The sequence below is a fragment of the Dunckerocampus dactyliophorus genome, chromosome 8 (genome assembly GCF_027744805.1).
Source record: "Dunckerocampus dactyliophorus isolate RoL2022-P2 chromosome 8, RoL_Ddac_1.1, whole genome shotgun sequence".
Taxonomy (NCBI): domain Eukaryota; kingdom Metazoa; phylum Chordata; class Actinopteri; order Syngnathiformes; family Syngnathidae; genus Dunckerocampus; species Dunckerocampus dactyliophorus.
Genome location: NC_072826.1, coordinates 16199481 through 16218838, shown reverse-complemented (window position 1 = coordinate 16218838; position 19358 = coordinate 16199481). Strand labels below are relative to the sequence as shown.

At 40.7% G+C, this 19358-nt stretch overlaps 1 protein-coding gene across 1 annotated transcript in view; it reads left to right on the top strand.

Annotated features, from left to right (window-relative positions):
* tafa3a (TAFA chemokine like family member 3a) overlaps nt 1-14977 on the top strand; it is a 102636-nt gene extending 87659 nt beyond the window's left edge. The window contains exons 3-5 of the mRNA XM_054784724.1: nt 6201-6350; nt 8657-8781; nt 12891-14977. Coding sequence (XP_054640699.1) covers nt 6201-6350; nt 8657-8781; nt 12891-12902 — 287 coding nt within the window. The 3' untranslated portion in view covers nt 12903-14977. The remainder of the gene's footprint in view (nt 1-6200; nt 6351-8656; nt 8782-12890) is intronic.
* Nucleotides 14978-19358: the final 4381 nt, after the last annotated feature.

The following is a 19358-nucleotide window of genomic DNA, read 5'->3' as shown; positions in this document are numbered from 1 at the left end:
CATAATTCAATTCACAGATGCACATGTCCAAAAGGAGTAGGAAGAAGCAAAGCTTATGTAATCATCCATTCCACATCTTGTGCAGTACATTTTATTCACTTCCTGTATTCCGTATTTGTTTTTTTAATACATAGAATAATGATAAGGAAATGTAACAATACGATGATGATATTAAGATTTTTTCACACTTAATATAATAATCCGTATAATAACAAATAAATAATAATGACAAGCATAACAAAACAAGTTCAAGAATCGTCTGCTTTGCATATGGCAAACATCAACTGCTTGTATTGTTTATTGAATTCACTCATTTTGGTGCACTGTTTGAGTTCTTTGCTCAATCCGTTCCATAATTTAATTCCACATACTGAAATGCTGTGGGGTTTTTAGCATTGTTCTCGCATATAAGTGTTTCAAGTTTAGTTTTTCCCTAAGATCATATTTCTCCTCTCTTGTCGAGAAGTATTGTATGACATTTTTGGGTAGCAGGTTATTGTTAACTTTATGCATTATTTTTAACGGTTTGAAAATGTATTAAATCAGCAAATTTTAATATTTGTGATTTTAAAAATAAGGGATTTGTATGTTCTCTATACACAGCAGTATGAATTATCCTGACTGATCTTTTTTGCAGTACATTTCTCGTGGCATATTAATTGTTGTTGGAGCTGTTTTCCTTTTCCATGTTGGAATGGTCCTCAGTATTTATCTAGATCGTTAAAGAACTCCATTTAATTTGATGAAGATTTTGCAATTAGCACTCCAAGTACCTTGGATCCTTCTTTGCTTCCTCAGATCACGTGCTTTCTTGGCGATTTCAGCATTGCGCTTTGTCAGACGGTCATTCATGTAGACGTTTGGACCTTTCTGCTTCTTTCCTTGTTTCAGCAGTGCGGTCTTGAATTTCCTGTTAGCGAACTTGACGATGATGACGGGTGTAGTGGGTTTGATCCGAAGCCCCGTCACGATCACATCATTCATTTGTGTGTTCTGTTCCATTTTTCAGTTGCTCAATGATTTTGTCTTTTTCTTAAGTCTCTTTAGTGAGAGTGGCTCTCAGTGCTGCATTACTTTCCTGTAATTCTTCGTTCTCCACTCTGACTTAAAACTTCATCCGTCAAGTCCTGAAACTTCTGCATTATGGAGCCCATTTTTTGTTGCATCTGTACTTCCTCATCTATATGCTCCAGCCTCTCAAGTTTTTGTAGTATTTCTACGAGGGTATCTTCTTGCTTTTCCACCCTGTTTTGCAACTGCTTCAACACTCTGTGTAGTTGTATATCAGCATGCTTAGTCAGTCGGTGCTTCAAATGGGTTACATGCTCGTCGGCAGGTCTCGGCAGCGGGCGGCAGGTACAAAGCTGCCACCTTCTTTCATCATAGGTGACTCCACGTCTATTATCGAATCCGGAGTGCTCCGACCTGAACTGCACGAGCCACCATCAGATGCGCTTCTTTTCTCTTTTCTCTTTGGCATTATTGCGGTTGCTAAGCAACGATGTCTTGCCATGCTGTCGATTAGCCCGCTAGCTTGTCTTACAGTGCCTTGGGTGTTTAATATTTGTTATAACAGCGAGTTTGTGTCTCTCACCAGTCCTAGTTACAGCCGGAGGTATCTCTTCAGGAAGACTCCAAGATATTTTAAGAGTCCGGCTTCATGAGCAGCCGCCGATCGAAAGCCGCGGCTAGCCTGATAGCTTGCCTATAATGGTTGTCGGCTCCTACTATTCATTTGTTTTGGTGAGTTCAGTCCTCTCGCTAGGCCGAATTAAGGCAGAGATGTCGCCACACTCTTCTAGAGTTCTGATCACAGGCTATGGTCAGGAATATTCCCAAAAAGTTTAAAACTTCGGTACGAAAAAACTGAGCTCTTTCTGTGAGCGTCCTTTCTGTACAACAGGAAGTGACAGAATTGACTTTTTAATGAGGTTATAACATTAACATGTGCCCCTAACCTGTGTATCTGGCCACCACTTCAAAAATAAAATAAAGGTAGCCTAGAATGATGTTGCTGTTAAAAAGTGCTAGTGTTGCTAACGTTTCTGTCCTCCTTTCTGTCCTACTCCTTAATGTTACGTCCTTTTATGTGATCATTTTACGTTAGACAAGTGCAGAGTTACAGTGAAAATGTAAAATGTGCGTAAAAAGCACTTCCTAGATAAACACATTGTTACATAAAATTTTATGGTACATTTACAGTACGGTCGTCCCTTTGCCACATCGAATTTCGCGGCTTCACTCTATCACGGTTTTTCAAAAATACATTAATTTATAAATCATGCTGTTTCATGGTTGAATATGGCCTATTATTAGTCAAAAGCTCATTTTATTTTTTTTGTTATAACGCTATTTACTATTCTACGCTGGTCTCTCTGTGTCAGTAATGTTCTTGGAGTTTTTTTGAGGCACACAAGCATAAGACATGATCGCCAGAACAACAGGATTTCATAACAGGCACAATTGTCCCACATGACAGGTTGGACTTCAGTTTGTTATTTTTCCTTATTTTCGTTTTTTGTGCTCTTATTTTGGTCTTTCCACTTCCTGTTTTTGCACCATGGGCAGCAGCTTTGCTGTCACTGCATAGCTGCACCTGCCGAGTCATCACCTGCTCTAGCTCCATGCCAGTTCGATGGCGGGTCGCCTCCTGCCCCTGCTCCACGCCAGGCCGAGGCCAAGTTGCCTCCTGTTCCAGTCCTGGCTCCGTGGACCTCTCTGCGCTAGCTGCCACCAGCTCCTGTCCCGGCTCCCCGCCTGCCCAAGGCCCAAGCCGGGGCTTTCCTGGTCCCGACCTCCCGCTTTCCCAAGGCCCTGGCTCCCCCGGTTTCGGCTCCTCACCTATCCAAGGCCCAGGCTCCCCTGGTTCCAGCCTCCCGCCTGCCCAAGGTCCCGACGTCTCCGGCCCCAGCCTGCACCCTGTAAAAATCCCAGATGCCCCCAGTCCCTGCTCCACGACAACCCAGGGTCAGGGTGTGCCAGTTCAAGCTGGGAGGACTTTTGACCCTCCTCCCACCTCCATCCCTGGCTCCTGTTTTGGTGAATCAAACTGGCCCTGCTGTTTCTGGTTCTAACCAGAGCTTCCTCTTTTTACCAGGTAATGATGTCTGGAATTCGTTCTCAGAAGGGGGCTAGTAGCATCAGCTGTGCCTCTGGGGATGCACAGTTCCCTCCGTTTATGGCAGGTCAGCTTTTCCCAGCTGAGTGGCCGGAGTCGCTTCTGCCAACCTGCGTAATGGAGCCACTCATGCCGACTTGTGCTGTGGAGTCGCTTCTCCCAGCTGTCCGGTCTGGACTCCTCGACGACAAGGGCGCCTTGGTCTCTGGCATCCTGCACAGCCACTGAGAGGCAGCGGGGTCACGTCCATCCTCTTCTGCAGAGGTGGCCAAGCGGTGCTCATCCTCCATATTGGTGGAGGATGAGCACCTCGTCCTCGTCAGCTGCAGAGGGTGCCATCCCATGATCATCTTCCAGACCTGTGGCAGAGGCACCATCCTGTACCATCCTGCTGGTTGTCGTCGTCTTTCTCTACCTCTCCTGTGGCAGTGGTGTGTGAGCTGCAGGCACCCTTCTCGCTAGCCGCTTCGTCACTCGTCTCGTCGCCGCCCCCTTGCCGTTCCTCGCTGGTTCTGAGAGCTAAGCCCTTGAACCCGTGGACGTCTCTCCAATTCAAGCTACTTTTTGTACCTTTCCTGGATTTGGTGCTTAAAAAAAAAGCCTTTTTAATTGCATCATGTCATTGCATTCTCGAGTAGCACACTCTGCTCCAATAGCACACCATGACAACATAATTATCGTCATAATAATAAGGGCTACTGTTGCGGCCATAATCCACTCCAAGCTAAAACCCCCCAACATCACTTTCTGTCCTCCACAAATCCAGAATACATTTATTGCAACACACATGAGCAACAGTCTTAGTTAAGTCTTCAATGTCTTTTTTTTCTCAGATTATGTCTACTATATTGGGGAATACGAGTGTAAAGATGACTATAGGGGTGTTATTTCATGTCTAAAGGGCTCTAATAATGTTAAAAATTATATATGTACAAGGTCGTAAACAGGTTTCCTCATTGGTTTGGAATCAATTTACCGTGATAAACGAGGGGTTACTGTATCATAAAAATAACATCCATACATTGCAGGCATCTACAACAATGTATTTCTAGTTGATACAGCTCCTGTGTCAGTCCCATTAGTTGTGCAGGTGCACCAGATGTTGTGCTATATCTTTCATACTCTCTGGTTGGAGTGCAAGGCCAGTGGATTAGTCACTGCTCAAAGATATGATGCCATGAGGGGCTGGTCTGGGTTACTCCACATGCAGGATGACCTGGATTTCAACTAGCTGTGATATTTGGGTGTTGGAGGCAAGACTACTGTACTGAGAAATTACTCCAAAGGCCCCTCAAAGAACTCTCTCAACACCAAACAGAAGTCCACAGCTGAGGAAAGCTTGTCTAACCATCCCTCGCTCTGCAACGCCAGATTAAAGTTGGACCAGCTGCTTTTTTTTCTCTGAGACAAATCACTCCTCAATAGTGTGATGTTATTGAACATTTTGCAGACGTGTGTTTGCGCCGTGTATGTGAACTCCTGGGGTCTGCATGCATAATACATAAGGGCTTGGTGAGCAGGCTTGTGTGTATTCAACAATGAAAGCTTTGCAGAGTCATGGGAGACTAGCGCTACAGTCGGTCTGTATCATCAAAACATTGCTGCTTGGACAGTGCAAGTGTTTACATGCAAGAGCGACCGTTTCCAATCCACGAGACTGAGTGTGTTAATCCCGCTTTTCAAAAGTCAAACATGACATCTGATTAAGCTGTTTACATGTGTTTTAAAATTCAATTGTGCAAAAGGGGAGTCGATATATGCAGTGGAACCTTGGTTACAGTGTTTTCAGTTGACGTCAAAAATTTTGCCTCGGTTTGCGTACATGTCCCGGTTAGCTGACAATATGGCACACGTCTTGTCATGTTATTAATACACCGTGTGAGTCAAACTGCCTTCTTAATGTATTTTCATCATAAAACTTCCTTGCTAGCAGCTACTACTTGGAAACAGGAACTGGAAGTCAGCTTCGTCGCACATGTATGATGTCATTAGCGGTTTACGCTGTAGTTCTTTGATAACTAACACAGTTACACCAAAAGCAGAGTTTTGCAATCAAAGTTATGCACGCATAAAACAAATATAAATGCATATAAATGCCAAATTAATGGGAAAAATTAACATTTAAGGCTACTTTTGCCTTCATTGAAGACGTGACTATTCCTAAAGACACGATATGGCAGCGAGATCAACACAGACACCACCTACCTGTTTTGCCATGAGTTAGTTATTGAATTCAATAGTGCTTCTCACCTTCTTTATCACATGCTGGCACTTTTCTTCGGCTCCATTTTGGGTCATTTGGGTGAGAAACATTATTGAATTTAATAAATAATTCATGGCACAACACAAAGGTGGTGTCCGTGCTGATCTCGCTGCCACATCATGTCTTTGAGAACAGTCATGTCAAAAATCACATCTTCAAGGAAGGTAAAAGCAACCTTAAATGTTCATTTATTCCTTTCATTCATCATTTATACAGTCATGGAAAAAAAAGACCACCCTTGTTTCTTCAGTTTATGGATCCATTTTAATACCTGGTACAACTAAAGGTACAACAAATATAGCTCATAAGAGTTTAATTTAAGAGCTGACATCTAGCAACTTCCATGGTTTTCTTGATAATAAGCAAAATCACTTAAGTTCTTACATGAATAGCTCTTATGAGCTATTTTTGTTGTCATTGTTATATTTGTCCAAACAAAGGTACCTTTAGTTGCATCAGGCATTAAAATGAAGAAGAAACTGAAGAAACAAGGGTGGATTAATCATTTTTTCCATGACTGTATGTATTTATATGGATTACAACTTGTGTAATTGCAAAACTACAGTATCAAAATGTGTTTTGTGTTAAAACTTTTGACTTTCTAGAACAGATTTATTGGATTTACATTATTTCTTATGGAAAAAATGTATTCAGTTCACGTCAGGTTATAGTCAGACCTTCTGGAACGAATTAATGACGCTAACCAAGGTTCCACTGTAGTTGACTTCAACTGCACTTTCAGTATGTGCAATAGTAATTTGTTCTTTAAAAGCAACGACTTGCCTAAATACTAAATCCAATGTTGTTTTGTAATTCCAGTTCATGTGAAAGCGGGAACTTGCGAAGTCATCGCCGCGCACCGATGCTGCAACAAGAACAAGATAGAGGAGCGATCGCAAACCGTCAAATGCTCCTGTTTCCCGGGTCAAGTGGCAGGGACAACGAGAGCGGCTCCGTCTTGTGTGGACGGTAAATTTTCTGGGATTTCATTCAGAAATTGTCTACTAGAGGTGACACATTTAATATCATGCCGATCGTGGTATTGTGTTATACTTTAGCTAAATAAATCCAGCTTTCCCCTGACAGGATCTTCCTCCATTCAGAAACTTTTTCACCAAAAATTCAACCAGTGTGACTGTGAAATAAATACCTGGATACTGGACAGTGCAGGTGAAGTTTCCTAGCTTCCTGTCGTTTTTTTGTAAGGGAATCAGATATAAATGATTAATAATGCTGACATATGTAAGAATAAATTATCGATGAGTACAAAAAAATTGCTAAAAATCCTATACAAAATCAGGGTGAACAGAGGTTGCCATGATTAATTATTGACTTTAAATAGAGCAATCCAAACCTGCACTTTGCACCCAAAGGTGAGGGACATTATGCAAATTCTTCAGCAAATGAATGTGGTATGGCATCTTCAATTAGGTGTTGAAACTTTCTCACCTGTACGGGCTGGCGGCTTTTTTTGTGCTGATAAACCTCCTGATCAGAGCAGCCTTTTGAAAGAACAGTGCAGCTACTACCGCGAATACACAAATGACACAAGTTTTGCAGTACACATAAGTGTTTTGGCCTGGACACGCCGCACTAGATGATGACGTCACTAAGCGTCACTGCTACTGGACCATAAACTACTGTCTATAGGTGTACAAAATGTCCTTACTTTGCATATTGTCCCCATAAATGTCACTTAAAAGGAGTTTCAGATAAAGACAGATGAGTTAGATATGAATACTGAATGAAGTGAATAAACTGACCGAAAGAAGAAGCGGCGAATCAAGTATATTTCACAGGTCCACTACAACTCCCATGGCCACCACATATCCGGAAGACGATGACGTCACACACAGGCAGAACGTCACAGACAGGCAGGCTGAATCGAGTAACGTTTAATGTTTTTATCATTAAAAGTGCTAAAAAAAACACACATCCATGTAAAGCCTGCCGTGCTTAAATCCAATGCTTCATTTCCTAGTATCGATTGATTACCTTTTAAACAATATAAGTCAACATAAGTCATCCTGAATGGAAACTTTTCTGGACACTGATTGATGTAGTTGGATCATCGGAATATAAAATCAATGCATCAGTGTAGTGGGTGAATCATTACACCCCTACTTTCTAGCAATTATTTTGTGTACCGTTTAGTACGGAATCCTCCAAAATCATCAAAAACAATCTGCGAACGAAGGAGACAGGATAATACAGCATTGGTTTTCAATGCGAGACTTCAGGGGAGTTGCAGAAAGATAAAGAAAAACATCTTTATTTCAAACTTGCTAATTTCAAAAGACGAAATGACTAAATTTTAGTTCTTGGCAACGGAAACAGGGTCGGGAGTGAGCAGAAAATTCCACAAGTATGCACAAGAAAGCCATTTTTTGTGGGAGTAGGGGAGACCCCATGTATTATGACTGCTGAGAAGAGACTTACTGTGCCACACTTTAAATACTGTTGTGCTGGAGTGCATGTCCTGTCTTCCACAGAGTTGACTAACTTGTGCATAGCATTCCAAACAACAAACCCAGTCGAAAGTATGTAGTATACTAATGCTGTTAGAGATGCTCAATATTGGCTTTCTTACCGATATCAACCGATACAGATATTGTCAACAACTCTTCACATGAACTAACACATTATGCTTCTTTTAATTCACAAATAATCACAGTTTAAGCAAAATAAAACAAAAACTGCAATATGCAATTGAAATTATAGAAAAAGTGCCATATTTAAACATTTTGTCTCAGCAAGTCAAACACAAAAATTCTATGACTATAAAAATTGGTTTGTCTTAATAAATTCACAAATAAGAATCCAATTAAATAATGCTGGTAATGATACAATTTGGAAAGCTGCACATTTCAATGTGGCACAAACATCCAGAAAGGTCAAAGTAGGAAACACTGGACGAATGCACTCAGTGAAATTCTAAACTAGGCTCATTCAGCATGTCTTCAGACACTTATTTTGCTGCATCTACGCTAGCTGTGTATGATTTTCCACAGCTGTGTGGAGCATGGTGTCATCACTTGTACGCCAATATCATGATTGGCAGAAAAACAATACCGATATGAACAGATATCTCATTTTTAAACCAATATCGACCATCCCTCCCTACTACGCATCAGTTTTTGTACAAAATCCGACAAAATCTCAGTGAGAACATATCCAGAATGAAGCAGACAGGACAATATATTCAGCCTCAAGTTTTCACTTTACTGGTCACATGTCTCAACCAAATCAAGCTGTTTTGTTTGTTTTTGTCACAGCGTCCATTGTTGCACAGAAGTGGTGGTGCCAGATGCATCCCTGCATGGACGGCGAAGAGTGCAAAGTGCTGCCAGACCTCAAAGGATGGAGCTGCAGCACAGGCAACAAAGTTAAGACCACCAAGGTTGGTGTGGACACTTCTTCCTGTGTGGGCCATCTGGATTAATTCACAAAATGTATAAAAATCATAGAAAAATGAATTTACCCTTTCATTTGGTGTTTTGAGCAATAAATGAGATGAGGAAGCATGCATCACTTTCTAAATAGAAAGGCAATTACAACACATCAGGCTGTGGGCGACTTGAAGTGGAATTAGGACGGTGATAAAGGGCTGGGCCGCTGTTCGCCATCCGTCACACCTCGCCGTGTTTGACTCGCCAAACGCCTGTCGCTGAGCTACCTTCTCCATTATTCATGTCTACAGGAGACCCGGGTCTTTTATTTTAGCCGGATTAATAATGCAGGCTCTCCCACACTGCCACAGCAAAGCAGAAACACAGGCAGAGGGAGAAGCAGGCCAGAAGAGCTCATCACAACCGCAAAGATTATCTGAATTTGAGGCTGAGCTTACACTAGGCCAATCGTATGTTCTATGCTTGGGCCCACAAGTCTGGCACATTCGGCTAGTGTGACAACAGGTGTCCCCTCCTTTGGCACGATTGAAAGAGGCAGACCAGAGCATGGCATGATTGCATGCACATGCACACGCACAACATTGTTGAGTCATAGAATGAATGTTGTGCAATGGCTCCTTGCAGACTCAAAATAATACAAGTCAAAACCTGTGGCACACACAGACACGTCATTTAATCAATGTAAACACTCCTCTGACAAGTAATTAATGACAGCTGCCACCTTTCACAATAGAAATAATCATAATGACTCAAAATAAGAGTGGAAATAATCCACAAATAATCCACAAAGTCAGAGAAATTGCAGTAATACAGCAGTGTAGAAGTGACAGCACAAGTAGTGTGACCACAGTACGTAGGAGAAGTGAGATGCAGCTGAAGGACAAAAACCATGCAAATCTGTACATTGTACATGTTTACATGATGGATTGGAAGCAAACATTTTCACCATTGATTCTTTTAATAGCCTATTAAGTCTTTGCTGCAGGCTGGCTCAGTTGGCAGTAGAAGCATCAGTAGTCGAAATAATAATTTAACTCATCTGCAGAGGCTATGTCAGTTTTGCACATGCCTGTTTGAACCTTCAGTCAGTCAAGTTATTCTGTGATTGTAAGCAGCTTTAAGCGTCAAACCCTGAGGAGCCTTCTTCTTCTTCTCGCTCTTACCCCGCCAATCACCCCCCCCCCCCCCACCCGATTACTCACCAATAACCCTCGCAGCGACGCCCACAACACCCTCAACGCGCTCGCTGTGAGGCTTCAGCTCACCGCATTCTCATCTCTGCTGCTGCAACAGCAGCCAGACGTGAATCAGTTTCACGGCGCGCTCTCACAAATCCTGGGCGCATGGAAGTGAAAATGAGATGGCGCCTCCCAACGCAGTGAGTGGGAAAATCACACTTCCACACAAAAAGATGCTTGTATTGCCTTTGGAAGCTGTTGTTGTCCAGCTGGTGAGGTAGCATCTGTTAGTTTTTTTGACAGTAAACACCAATCGCATATCATTGCATGTGTGTGTGCTTATATTTCCTCCTGTATGTAAGGCGGAGGGCGAGCCAAATGTTTTTAAAACATGAATAACAGTAATCTGCCTTGCTTATGTATGGAGGGTAAACATACTGTGGCATTATGTTAGCGTTGTTCCACTGCCAACTGTATCCTTACAGCAAAGACGTCTGGAGATGCCAGATGGCAGTAAACACACCTTGGAAAGGGCCCACATTTGGAAAATGTGTTTGTTTGCACTGCAAAGCCAACAAAATCTACAGTATATTTTTCTTAAATGTAGCATTATGTTACCTTTTTCATCTAACTACAGTGATTTTTCTGTAGTGGCTTTAAAACTGTAAAATTCCCACGTGACCATTTTTATTGTATGAATTACTTCATGTATTTAAACCAAATACGTAAACTGCAAAATCTGTATTGCTGATGGTGGCTAGCGATGGAAAAAAAGACAAAACAAAGTCCAAATTAAATGTAAATCACAGATGGTGCTAGCAAAGAGGAATTTTATTTTTTAAGATGATCCAATATTGATTTTATTAATGGACGTTACAGACTTCATTTAATAGCAAAATAGTACAAATTTACAAGTGGATAGACTTTTTTTTCCGATAATTTTTAACCGTCTTTGGGTTATTTTATATATATTTTTATTGTCTTTGGGTCATATTTTTCTGAGAAAAATATAAAAACATTGAAGTTTTTTCAAAGAAATTGTACAATTTTGTACAAATGACAACACGTTTTTATAATTTTGCACAAAAGCATACTACATTTTCATGAGGCAATGTTTGCAACAGGCAATGTTTTGTCAATTAGGATTCATTTGACTGAATTCCAAACTATACATATATATTCCTGATCAAAATTTAAAGACGACTTGAACAATTGCAAGAATTCACATTTTGCACTGCTGGTTCTAAGCATAGCTTCAAAATGCAAAAAGGAGAAATTTTGAGTAAGCAATTTATTGCAAACAACCACTGATGGGAAAGACGCTGTTCATCAGCCGATCAAAGGTTTAAGACCATAACTCAAAAATATCCAAAACCCCATAAAATAGAAATAAAATGTTACAAAAAAGGACTCTGTAATGAGTAGCTGCGCTATTCTTGTTAATCACCTCAAAAATTATTTTTGGCATACTTGATGCCAGCGTTTCCAGCAGGCTAGTGGGAATGTTGCTCCAGGTGGTGAATATGGCTTCACAGAGGACATTCACTGTCTGGAACTGATGTCCATTTTTGTAAACTTCCCTTGCCATCCATCCCCAAATGGATCTTTTAAGAAGTTTCATATGACTGTCTTACTGCGTCCAACAACCTCAGCAACAATGACGCCCTGCAAGAGGCCTTGCTTATGCAGCTCAACGATCCAACCACATTCAAAGAGAGAAAGCTTTTTTGCCTTTGCCATCAAAAAGATCATGACAGTGTGAATACCTGACAGAAAATGACACTAAATCAACATTTTTAAAGGCTGTGGTCTTTTTTGATCAGCTGATGAACAGCCTATTTCCGTTTGTTTGCCAAATTTTTGTCTCACTCCAATTTCTTCTTTTCATTTTGAAGCACTCCTCAGAACCTCCTTAAGATACAAAATGTAAATTCTTGCAATTTTCCAACTGGTCTTATAATTTTGATCAAGAGTGTATGATTGTATGATTGCTGATGAATGTGCATTGCACCGGTTATATTCCAAGATCACCCGCAAATGGCAAAAAATAAGTAATGGAGATGCCCATAAAATGTTGATTTTTTTTACACACCCACAAAAAAAATCCTCCCGCTAGCTTGACGTTGACGTTCTCCTCCACTTATGAATCAATATTTGCAATGTGACCGAGTGACTGGGATAATTGTTAGATTAGATTCAGGTCCACAACCCCCCCGCTTCTTAGTACGACTAATGAATGATGTAAGATGATTGCTGAGCAGATGGAATCGGAGTCACGGTGTAGCCTAGGCTAGAGAATGTTTTTCTCTAAGCCACATCTACATGTCTCATGAGATTTAACTGGTTTCGAGTGGCAAAGGTAGGTGTTCAAATTAAAGAGAACAGCAGTTTGTCTTCTATTTGGTGGATTTATTAAGCTGTGGCAGCGTCGGAGAGGTTATCTATGAGTTTTACTTTTTCGTCTCACAGCGTTGGTGCGTAGAAGGATCGCTGAACAAACTGCAAAATCTGTGCACATTATCAGTAAGGCATAAAGACATAAACCTGTAAAAAATATTTTTTACATTTTATGTGTATACTGTACATTATGCCTTTGAAATGAATCTATCCAAGACAAACAGTGGTATTTTATCATCCACAAAGGCTTTACTGTAGACCACGTACTAGTAAAAAGCAAAATAGTTACGTGTGAAAGTGCTGCATATTTGTTTCCCTGTAATAACAAACTGATTGCCTTCAGGTTAAGGAGCACTGGTAGAAATAAAATTACACAGAAACCCCCCCAAAACACAATCAATACTCACAGGCCCTATTTCAAGAAGGCATTCACTTTCACGTATGATTGATGGTGCAGTGAAGTGCTTTATTGTGCATATCACAGACTCCTCGCTAACTCTTCTCTCCTTTCAATTTCTTTGTAGGTCACACGATAGTTTCCAGCATAACCTCGTTTGGGAGCAGCCGTCGTTTATTTCACTGTAGGACACTTGGATATCATTTTTATTTATTTTTTTTTAAGGATTGTTCAAAACCAGAGACCAGTAAGGACTTTGGTCATGGACATTCTAGCAAAAGGACCGTCTAAGGAGGCATCATGTCCGAAAAGATTCCTGACTTTAGCTCCAGCAACAACAGTAGCCGTCTTCGACTGTCCGCCAAATATCTCTTTGTATTATAGTTTGACTCCTATGGACCAGAGGACTTGGCCATGAAGATATTTATTAGCTCAAAGACTGTGGATCATAACAAAAAAAGAAAAATGTGATGTGAAACCTTTGTCTTTTTTCTCCCAAGACTCTCAATGCATATTTGTGTTGACACTAAAGTGAGACAAGCATTTTCATTCCTTTTAGCCTTATAATAATAATATGTTTCATCCTTATTTGAAACTATCCAGTTGTTAGGATGTCAAGTCGGCTTTGCGAAGGCTTGATGTGTAGAAAGGTGGGTGATGGCGGTTGTGCAAAAGCATCCATCAGCGAGGGCTTCTGCCAAAAGGTTGAAATAGTATTTGTTGTTTTCAAAGCCTGACGATGACTATTGATTACAAATGTCAGTATTATCTCAATAAATCTAACCTAAAGGAAGATACTGTCTCTTTGGAATCACTCTTCATATTTCCAATAAGAAAAGAAATACGTCAACATCCATGAAAGACCTCATATTCTATTTGATAACAAGTAGTTGCCATCACCTTTAGCTTGTTTCCAGAAGCAGCCATCGTCTACAAAGTGCTTTTTCTTTGTGTTTTTTATTTGACCACAGGTGCTGCACTTTACAATGCCCCGAAGTTGTCTTTCCAAAGAAAATAAATGTGCAGATAATAAATGTCTGGGAGGAAGTCAAGCTTGGAGGTGTAGAATGTGAATGGATGGACTGATGGATGCAAGAATGGTTGGGACCGATGATGCTGGGAAAGGAAGATATTGAATGGATGGATCCGCCTGATTACTGGATGGGCACTAGATGGCTTCTATTTAGGGGTGTTCGCTAATATCGGCCAATCGATATCACGAAACATTAAATATCTGTTCATATTGGTATCGTTTTTTCTGCTGATAATGATATTGGCGCAGAACACAGCAACAAGCTTGCTAGCTCAGTATGTCCACGGTCTGAAAATATTTCCAAGTTTTGCCTTTGGATTGCAAATACGCATTTTACAATGATTGTAAAGCGCTGCGAGGAGCGAGTAAGGCATTTTCCGTTAATACTTGTAATGTAATAACACTAGCATACCTGCAGCAAAATAATAAGCGTCAGAAGATGTGTGTAATGAGTCTAGGTTATAATGTAATTGTTACTTTTTTCATGGTATTTTACTGTAGTTGACTACCGTAAATTCTGCTACTTTTTTCTTAAACTTTGAACCCTGCGGCTTATACAGCAGTGTGGCTAATTTATGGCTGAATTCTAATCTTGTGACATCTCCTTTACTTCAGAGCTACTACTAAGTCAGTGTGGAAAGGGTAGCTCTTTCTTTGGTAGGAGCCAATCAGGAGCTATCAGTGCACTCACAATGAGCTTGTCAACCAATTGGAAAATGCAGGAGGTCATTATATATAGAACAACATAACAGTCTGACTCACGGTGTTATTTTACTACTCATTCATTGGGCTGCTGCAGTGACATCAGCCTCCCTCTGAGCTCTGGGCTTTGGGTCCTCTAGCGCTCTTTAGTGGACAGAGGCAGCATTGCAGTGCCATCCAACATTTTCTATGCTGCTTGTCCTCCAACGCAAATGCATTATGGGAAAACTTTAAAATGTTTTTTGTCATTTTAAACTTATACTGGTACATGTTTGTATATTTCTTAGGTATAACTTTAGAGTGTTAAGTTGCTGTAGGATGAGTTTAATGTTTGTAAGATGACACCATGAGTCAGACTGTTATATTGAGTAATGACCTCCTGCAATTTCCAATGCGTTGACAAGCTCGTTGTGAGTTTTTCATAGCTCATGATTGGCTCCTGTCAAGTAAAGAGCTGCCTGGTCCTCCCAGTCTCTATGCCATTTTATGTTTGGACACGTACGGCTTATACTCCGGTGCGGCGTATATATGTACAAATCTGTTTTTTCCTCTAAATTTAGTGGGTGCTGCTTATACATCAGAATTTACTGTATTAGTCGTGATACTGGTATCAATCATGAAGTGCTGGACCATATTGATATATCAGATATTGGTAAGAAAACCAATATGGAGCATCTCTAGTTCTATTGATTTGTGGATAGTGGCATGTTGATTAGTGAGTGGATGGATGGATGAAATCTATTGGTTAGTGAATAGATTATGAATGAATAGAAATAAAAGGATATTGGATGGGTTCATTTAATGGAGTAACACATGTATGGCTAGATTGCATTGATTAGTGGATGGATGGGTGGGTGAATGGAATACTGTATATACTGTATATTAGTGGATGGTTGAAGGATGGATGGATTCTGTTGATTAGTGGATGGATGGATGTATTGGTGGCAAAGAAGAATGATGGATTGATGACTGAATGGATGGATGCAGGCACTGACGAAGGGATTAAAAATAAAGTGGACATCTGATTCTGTTTAATTCTGTTGATTCTATCTATTCCATGGTTCTAGCCCAGAAAAGGGTGTAGTGCCATCTCTAGGTTGGGGATGAGATCCTGCCCCAAGTGGAAGATTTTAAGTACCTTCGGGTCTTGTTCACTAGTGAAAGAAAGATGGCTCATGTGATCGACAGGTGGATTGGTGTGAAATCTGCAGTGATGCGAGCTCTACATTGGTCTGTCGTGGTGCGCTGGTACAAGCAGCTGAAATGAGTTTCCTGCGGGTGGCGGGCCTCTCCCTTAGTGATAGGGTGAGAATTTCTGTCATCTGGGAGGAACTCGGCATAGAGCCGCTGCTCCTCCGCACTGAGAGGAGCCAGATGAGGTGGCTCGGGCATCTGGTCAGGATGCCTCTGGCATGTCCGACTGGTAGGAGGCCTTAGGGAAGGACATGTTGCAGAGACTATGTCTGTCAACTGGCCTGGGAATGCCTCAGGATCACACGGGAGTAGTTGGATGAAGCAACCACGAAGAGGGAAGTCTAGGCTTCTTTGCTTAGGCTGCTTCCCATGCGACCTGATTCTGGATAAGCGGAAGAAGATGGATAGATGATTCTATTGATTACTTGCTGGATGCGTGGATGGATGAATGAATGACAGTGGTTGTTTAGATTCTATTGATTAATAAATCAAATTATTGACTATTTGAATGGACTGATTACATTGGTTAGTGGATGAATGATGGATGGAATGTACTGACTAGAGCAGGGGTCACCAACGTTTTTCCTTGTGAGAGCTACTTTTACAAAATGAAAATGGCTAAGAGCTACTCATTTTTGTAACATTTATTTTCAGAGCTTATTTTAAACCCAAACAAAGTGAATATGCTTGTTTTACCAGAACATTAACAAAATGCTGGTGTCCACAACTCACATTTTGTATTTCAGAATGCATTTCTTTCTACTGTTCTTTCATTATTAACTGAAAACCTGAATGAAAAGCAGGCTTGCAGGCACCTCATGTGGTCGTGGGGGGCTATGACCCCTGGACTAGAGGATGGCTGGATGAATAGATTCTGTTGATTAGCGAATGGATGGATGGGTGAATTGATGATAGATGGATGGATTCCATTGATTGATGGATGGATTTTATTGATTAGTGAATGGATGGAAGGTAAAAAGAAGATGAATGACTTGGCGGGAAGACAAAGACAAACTCTCAGCTACATACTGACAATTTCTTTTCATTCACTCTTTTCCGACTGTCACGCATGGTGAATTGTTGGCGATGGTCTCAAAACGCAGAGTCAACTCAGCGCACGTAAAAACTATTTATTATTCGTGGTAGAGCAAGAACAAGGACGTTTGCAGCAGGTCTGTGTAACAAAAAGACAAAAGCAAGCATACCACAGCCATACGGCAAGCAGGGACCAAACAAACATATTCAATGCTCGGACCAAGTAAAGCAGCACACGGATGGACTAAATAAGAAGCCTAATTAGCCGCATGTGCGTGTGAAAAGAAACGTACAGAAGACCAATAACAGAACAGAGCAACACAGGAAGACAACACAGGAAAACCTGAAATAAGACATAGAAAGGGAACATAAATCAAACACAGGGAAACGCCTACCACTTGTTGGGTTCAGGGTCACATGGGAGAGCTGGAGCCGATCCCAGCTGACTTTGGGACAAGAGGTGGGGTCCCATTTCATTTCATTAATAGAAAAATTAACTCTTGACTCACTCTGATCAGCTGGTACAAAACCTCAGTAGTCAAGGCTCAGGGATTCACTTTAAACACATCACATCAAGTTGATATGGTGACAAATACATTATGTGCTATTATGTATGTATCTGGAGACCACCCATGACAAAGACGGTTTGCCAAATATCAAATGAGAACAACAAATTCAAAAGTGTTGCAAAGAACAAAGCTCCACTTTATGAGGAATATTACTTTCTGTCTGTAATTGAAGTATGAGCATTCACTGCAGACACATCTTTCTACCCAACATCTTTAATTAAGTCAAAATCTTGAAAGCTCACTCTCACAAATCCAACCTGCCGGACCGCCTTGCTGGGGAGGAGGTGAGTTTGTGTGTGTAGCGATCCAGCAGTGTGTCTCTTGTTTGGTTAGAAATCATTAAATTACAGTAATGACTAATTCCTCATGCAATCCACCTGAGGCCGCCATGGATTTAATAAAGAGCCGGCGATGAATTATAAACAGGCTGAGGAAAAAGGCTTCATGATTATATAGAGTAATTCAAAAGTGCATTAATAAAATAATAGAGAAACATTGCTAAATCATTTGAGATAAAGGCTATTTGCATAATTCATTAAGATTAATCAGACTGGGGCGATCCAACGCAGGAGCCCCGAGGAAGACTGAAGAGAAGAAGTGACTGCAATCCCCTGGAAGCAACATTCATCTCCAAACATTGATACAAATCTACCCTTGGATGCGAGGGTTAACCTCTGTGATCCATACAGGCCTTTCAGCAGCACCAACACAATCCTCCCATTATTCACCTTTTTGTGAGCTAATATTCTATTAATGTTGAAAGACCTTTTCATATCAAAGCCCTTCTGGGGTTTGTTGCCGTGTCATAAAAGACCTTGAATGGAAAAGTGTACGCATCTGTGTTTGAAAACCTTAGCTGGGATTGGGAACATAAAGATGGTTTATACGCTGTGCGTTGCTGTTGACTGCAGCGGTTCATTCTTTGTAGCAAATTATGTTGTAAAACCATCATGCCGCCCAGTTTCGCAATGGTGGGGATCATGCTCTGCTTCACAGTGCCACAGTACATGTTGGAATTCATGTTTCTCCCAGTGAACCACATCTCGCCAGTGCCGGCTGCGCTCATGCAGCTCCAGACCATGACCAAGACCACTTGTCACTAGAATTTAAGGAGTTATTCGATTTTCTCACATTCACAGAACAAAGAACAGGACAGCCAGTTGATGGCAGTGAAGTTTCAAAGCCAACTTTCAATCTGAACCTGCTTGAAAGTCTCATCAGGTTGATGACCAACAGACTTGAGTGCAGCCTCACAGGTGTACCACATCTACCTGACAAGCAGGCTGAGCTGCCTTTGCAGTATTTAATATTTTGATAAATTATTTCACAAAAAATCTTCTTGTTTAGCATATAAATCATGCAGTCAGCTGGTGTTGCATTGCTAATGAAATTCTTTGAGGTGTCTTGTAATAGAGTATGTAGGTCATTAGTTTATAGCTGGTGTCACTGCAGCTTTTACACACTGACGCCTCTCAAGCTGTTGATTAAAATCCTCCCACTTCTCCACCTACTTCTGGCTGGAATAAATTTCCTGGCAGACCGACCGCAATAGAAAAAATGTAAAAAGATGAAAATAGTGCAATAGTGTTTTTTTATTGGAAGTGGATTTATATCGCATTTGTTATTTCATGAATAAAGCTGGTTGGTTTGTTTGCCTTTCTGCAGTTTTGAGTGTGTCTATCTATTTTTGGCAAACTATTATGATTTAAATTTTTTTCTTCCAATTTTGAATTCCATGACAAACATTTTTTGGACTATCCTAACACATTTTGACACTTTTTATTCTGATTTCATTTGAAGTGAGCTCTACAAGGTACCTTCTCAAAGCACATATGTTTAATTTAATGCTGTTTTTTTCTCTATTTTGAATCTAATTTAACGGGTTGCCTTTAACATGGCTTCATTTTAGAGATGCATCATTTAACAGTCATAGCTTTTACACATTATTTTTATTTCATGTTTTTATAACAAAAAATCCATGTTATTATATTTTATTAGTTGTTAAACTAAACTAAACTTCCAAAAAAAAAGAACAAAGGAAAGTTTGTGTCCAGTAAGATTG